This window comes from Erinaceus europaeus, chromosome 13 (assembly GCF_950295315.1).
Source record: "Erinaceus europaeus chromosome 13, mEriEur2.1, whole genome shotgun sequence".
NCBI classification, from domain to species: domain Eukaryota; kingdom Metazoa; phylum Chordata; class Mammalia; order Eulipotyphla; family Erinaceidae; genus Erinaceus; species Erinaceus europaeus.
This window is the reverse complement of record NC_080174.1, coordinates 48,591,272-48,597,271: the sequence shown is the minus strand read 5'-3', so window position 1 is coordinate 48,597,271 and position 6,000 is coordinate 48,591,272. Positions and strand designations below refer to the sequence as shown.

At 45.4% G+C, this 6,000-nt stretch overlaps 1 protein-coding gene across 1 annotated transcript in view; it reads right to left on the bottom strand.

Annotated features, from left to right (window-relative positions):
- Positions 1–367: 367 nt before the first annotated feature.
- Positions 368–6,000, bottom strand: part of LCK (LCK proto-oncogene, Src family tyrosine kinase) — a 40,535-nt gene continuing 34,902 nt past the window's right edge. The window contains exon 13 of the mRNA XM_007523260.3: positions 368–926. Within this exon, the coding sequence (XP_007523322.1) occupies positions 724–926 (203 nt within the window). The 3' untranslated portion in view covers positions 368–723. The remainder of the gene's footprint in view (positions 927–6,000) is intronic.

Here is a 6,000-nt window from a genome sequence, read left to right as displayed (position 1 = left end):
GTTTCACCGCTTGTTGTTTTTAAAAGTTGTTATTGCCCATGACGGCAATAACAACAATAATAGTAATAACAAGGGCATCAAAAGGGAAAAAATAGCCTCCAGGAGCAGTGGATTCATAGTGTAGGCACCAAGCCCCAGTGATAACCCTGGAGACAAAACAAAACAAAACACTGCTATTGCCCTTACATAATGGTGGAGTGGGAGAGGGATCCTGGACATACCCGTTTCCTAGGAAGTTCTGGGAAAGGGGGTATAGTATTTTGGGATAGGGCTGATGAGTGTCAATTCAGGATGGCTGTTACCATTTTATGAACAACCCATTTTCTCTTCCCAAGGGAGAGGGATGGAAGTGGGGACCAAAGAGAAGTACAACTGTCATCAACAAACAGACATTTATTGAGCTCCTTCCTGTGTGGGCTAGGCACTGAGGAGCACAGAGGTAATAGATAAGGCCCAGGCCATTAAGGAGGTTCTTAATGACCTGAGGGAAGGAAAGGAGGGTGGGCAGAAGCTGGTGTCAGTCAGAGACATCTCCTCTCTCTGTGGAAGACAGATGTGGGCAGGCCCAGACACACATGCACAGGCCACACATGTGCAGAGCTCAGGGAGGAGATATGAGAAGTGTATGTGTCACACAGGGGCAGGATTCCTGGGCAAACTCCAGGTGTGCACAGGCCACTTGTATGTGGCCCAAGAACTTCTCTTCTCCAGCCAGCTAGGCCCTCAGGGTTGGGGCTGGTACTGGCCCTCTGTGGCAGTGAAAAAGTCCTCCAGCACACTGCGCAGGTAGTCAAAGGTGGGCCGATCCTCTGGGTGCTCCTTCCAGCACAACATCATGAGATGGTACAGCTCCTCCGGACAGTTGTCAGGTTGCACCATGCGGTAGCCTCGCTCCAGGTTCTGAATCACCTCAGGATTGGTCATCCCTGGAGGTCAGAAAGAGAAACTTCAAAGCTCTAGACTTTGGAAGCCCACAGGGGCAATATTCAGAATATTTAACCACTGGCACAGCACAAGCACAATTCAGAAGGACCCTGAGTGAGTCTGCCGGTAGATCACAGGACTTGCATCATGAGGTTCTGGGTTCCAGTCCTAGCACCATTTATGCTGTGACTATGATCTGATCACTCCCTCGTTAAAAGAAAGGTAGGAAAGAAGGAAGGAAGGAAGGAAGGAAGGAAGGAAGGGAGGGAGGGAGGGAGGGAGGGAGGGAGGGAGGAAGGAAGGAAGGAAGGAAGGAAGGAAGGAAGGAAGGAAAGAAGGAAGGAAGGAAGAAAAGGTTAGGTGGTACTGCAGTGGGTTAAGCTTGTGGCTCGAAGATCAAGGATGCGTAAGGATCCCAGTTCAAGCCCTCAGCTCCCCACCTGCAGGGGGGTCGCTTCACAAACGGTGAAGCAGGTCTGCAGGTGTCTTTCTCTCCTCCTCTCTGTCTTCCCCTCCTCTCTCCATTTCTCTCTGTCCTATCCAACAACAATGAGAGCAACAAAAACAATAATAACAACAGCAATGATAAACAACAAGGGCAACAAAAGGGAAAAAATAGCCTCTAAGAGCAGTGGATTCGTAGTGCAGGCACTGAGCCCCAGCAATAACCCTGGAGGAAAAAAAAAAGTGATTTTAACTGAAATATATATATGAGAGGAGGAGAGAGAGAAAGGAAAAAGAACCCGAACATCATTCTGGCACATGTGATGATGAGCATCAAACTGAGGAGCAGCTGCTTCTGAGGTTGACCCTTGGCAATATTCTGCCTCTCAGGTAAATAAAATAAAATATAAGAAAATCTTATGTGTTCCATGAAGTGACTCAGGATAAAGTATTAGGCTCTTGGGACCAGGCATTGGCACACCAGGTTAGTACAAAGCACAAGGTCCTGTGCAAGGATCCCAGTTTGAGCCACCGGCTCCCCACCTGCGGGGGGTGGGGGGTGTCACTTCAGAAGCAGTGAAGTGAATCTTCAGGTGTCTTTTTTTTTTCTCTCTCCCTATCTTCCCCTCCCCTTTCAATTTCTCTCTGTCCTATCTAAAGAAAATCGAAAAAAAATGGCCACAGGAGCAGTGGATTCATATAGTTCAGGCACCGAGCCCCAGCAATATCCCTGAAGGCAAAATATATATATATATTTTCTCCCACCCCCCTTTTGTTGCCCTGGTTGTATATCACTGTTGTGGTTATTACTATTATTTTGTTGTTATTGATGTCGTTGTTGTTGGATAGGACAGAGAGAAATGGAGAGAGGAGGGGAAGACAGAGGGGGGAAAGAAAGATAGACACCTGCAAACCTGCTTCACTGCTTGTGAAGCGACCCCCCTGCAGGTGGGGAGCCAGGGGCTCCAACTTGGATCCTTAAGCTGGTCCTCGCACTTTGCGCTGTATGTGCTTAACCCGCTTTACTACTGCCTGATCCCCATGTTTAGACTCTTAAGAACGACGTCCTGTGGTCCGGGAGGTGGCGCAGTGATGAAGCTTTGGACTGTCAAGCATGAGGTCCTGAGTTCAATCCCAGGCAGCACATGTGCCAGAGTGATGTCTGGTTCTTTCTTCTCTCTCCTCCTATCTTTCTCATTAATAAATAAATAAAATCTTAAAAAAAAAAAAAAAAAAGAGGACAGGGGTAGATAGCACAATGGTTATGCAAAGAGATTCTCATGCCTGCGGCTCCAAAGTCCCGGGTTCAATCCCCTGCACCACCATAAGCCTGAGCTGAGCAGTACTCTGGTAAAAAAATAAAAAAATAAAAAATCCTACTTTCTTTAAAAAAAAAAAAATGAGTTTGATCACCAGCAGAACTTGCAGCAGAATGATGTCTGGTTCTCTTTCTCCCTCTCCTCCTAATAAAGTCTTTTTTTTTTTTTAGATCTTATTTATTTATTAATGATAAATATAAGAGGAGAGAGAAAGAACCAGACATCACTCTGGTACATGTGCCGCCAGATATTGAACTCAGGACCTCATGCTTGAGAGTCTAATGCTTTATCCACTGAGCTACCTCGTGGACCACACACAATAAATAAAATCTTTATTAACCTAAAAAGTGATCTTGGGGGAGTCGGGCTGTAGCGCAGCGGGTTAAGTGAAGGTGGCGCAAAGCACAAGGACCGGCATAAAGATCCCGGTTCGAACCCCGGCTCCCCACCTGCTGGGGAGTAGCTTCACAGGCGGTGAAGCAGGTCTGCAGGTGTCTATCTTTCTCTCCTCCTCTCTGTCTTCCCCTCCTCTCTCCATTTCTCTCTGTCCTATCCAACAACGACGACAACAACAATAATAACTACAACAATAAAACAACAAGGGCAATAAAAGGGAATAAATAAATAAAATAAATATTTTAAAAAAAGTGATCTTGGGGGGTCAGCAAAATAGCTCACTGAAATAATGTATTGCTTTGCCATATGTGTAACCCAGCTTTGAGCCCAGCTCCCACCACAATGAAGAAAGCTTAAGGGATTGGGAGAGAGCATAATGCTGGAGCTGGGCAGGGGTGTAAGTGGTTGAGCACACACATTACAATACAATGGGCAAGGAAGGACCTGTGTTCAAGCTCTTCAAGCCCCCCAGTTCCCACCTACATGAGTGAACCTTCAATGGCTGTGATTACAGGTGTCTTTTTCTCTTTCTCTTGCTCTATCTCCTCCTTCTTCTCAATTTCTCTGTTCCTAGCCAATGAGTTAATATATTTTTTATTTTATTTTGAGAGAGATGCAGACACACACACACACACACACACACAGGGTGGGGTGGTAGAGAAACACCAGAGCACTGCTCAGCTCTGGCTTATGGTGGTAAGGGGGATTGTAAATAAAATATTTTATAATAAAAAAAGAGGTGGGTGGTCCAGGAGATGGCACAGTGGCAGTGGATAAGACATTAGACTCTCAAGCACAAGGTCCTGAGTTCAGTCCCCTGTAGCACATGCACCAGAGTGATGTCTGATGCTTTTTTTTTTTAATCTTTACTTTATTTATTTATTCTGTTTTGTGCCCTTGTTTTTTATTGTTGTAGTTATTATTGTCGTCCTTGTTGGACAGGACAGAGGAGTGGAAGACAGACAGGGGGAGAGAAAGATAGACACCTGCAGACCTGCTTCACCTCTTGTGAAGCAACGCCCCTGCAAATGGGGAGACAGGGGCTCGAACTCAGATCCTCATGCAGGTCCTTGCACTTTGCGCCACGTGCGCTTAACCTGCTGCGCTGCCACCCAACTCCTAACGGCTGGCTCATTAATAAATAAATATAGTCTTTTTTTAAAAAAAGCTAGTCCCACTCCCAGTTTAAAAATGAAAAATAAAGAGGGAGTCGGGCGGTAGCGCAGCAGGTTAAGCGCACGTGGCGCAAAACCCAAGGACTGGAGTAAGGATCCCGGTTTGAGCCCCCAGCTCCCCACCTGCAGGGGAGTCGCTTCACAAGCAGTGAAGCAGTTCTGCAGGTGTCTGTCTTTTGCTCCCCCTCTCTGTCTTCCCTTCCTCTCTCCATTTCTCTCTGTCCTATGCAACAATGACGACATCAATAACAACAACAATAATTACAACAATAAAAAACAAAGGAAACAAAAAATGGGAAAATAAATAAATATTTTTTAAAAGTTAAAAAAAAAAAAAAGAAAGAAAGAAAAGCTGTCCTAGGGCAGACAGAAGATAGCATACTGGTTGTGCAAAAAGATTCTCATGCCTGAGGCTTCAAAGCCCCAGGTTCAGTCCCTTGCACCACCATAAGCCAGAGCTGAATAGTGCTCTGGTTTAAAAAAAAAAAAAAAAAAAGGACTGGGTGGTAGCGCAGTGGGATAAGCACACATGGCATGAAGCACAAGGGCTGGCTTAAGAATCCTGGTTGGAGCCCCTAGTTCTCCACCTGCAGGGGAGCCCTTTCACAAGCAGTGAAGCAGGTCTGCAGGTGTCTCTCTTTCTCTCCCCCTCTCTGTCTTCCCCTCCTCTCTCCATTTCTTTCTGTCCTATCCAACAACAATGACATCAGTAACAACAACGATAACTTCAACAACAATAAAAAACAACAAGGGCAACAAAAGGGGAAAATAAATAACTATTTGATTGTTTTTTAAAGGCTGTTCTGGAGAACTGCAATGCCGCTGCGGACATGTAGCTCCTTGTTTCATCTTTTTCTTTCTTTTTTCCCATTGTTTTTCTTTTTATTGTCACCAGGGTTATTGCTGGGGCACATTTTATGCTGCACATAAAATCCACCACTTTCAGTGGCCATCATCCCCCCATTTTTTTTTTTTAATTTGATAGGACAGAGAGGAAGAGAGACAGAGACACCTGCAGCACTGCTTCACGAAGATTCCTCCAGGTGAGGACCAGGGGCTTGCACCTATGTCTTTGTACATGGTAACATGTAAGACTTCTCTCCTTCCTGTTTTTCTTTCTTTTTCATTTCTGTTTATGTATTGGATAGAGACAGTCAGAAATCAAGTGGGAAGGGGGAGGCAGAGAGGGAGAGAGACAGAGAAACACCTGCAGCTCTGCTTCACCACTTGCAAAGCTCTCCGCCTGCAGGTGGGGACCAGGGACTTGTACTGGGATCCTTACATCAGTCTTTGCGTTTCACACCACATTCACTTAACCCACTGCACTACCACCCGACCCCCTAAATCTTTTTTTTTTTTTTTTTTAACCAGAGCACTGCTCAGCTCTGGTTTATGGTGGTGTGGGAATTAAACTTGGGAATTCAGAGCCTCAGGCATGAGGGTCTCTTTGCATAACCATTATGCTATCTACCCTCTTATTTTTATGTATTTATTTATTTTTTGCCTCCAAGGTTATTGCTGGGGCTCGGTGCCTGCACTACAAATCCACTGCTCCTGGAGGCTATTTTTTTCCCTTTTGTTGCCCTTGTTGTTCTTTATCATTGTTGTTATTATTGTTGTTATTATTATTGCTGTTTGATAGGACAGAGAGAAATGGAGAGAGGAAGGAAAGATAGAGTAGGGGAGAAAGATAGACAACTGCAGACCTGCTTTACCGCCTGTGAAGCGACTCTTCTGCAGGT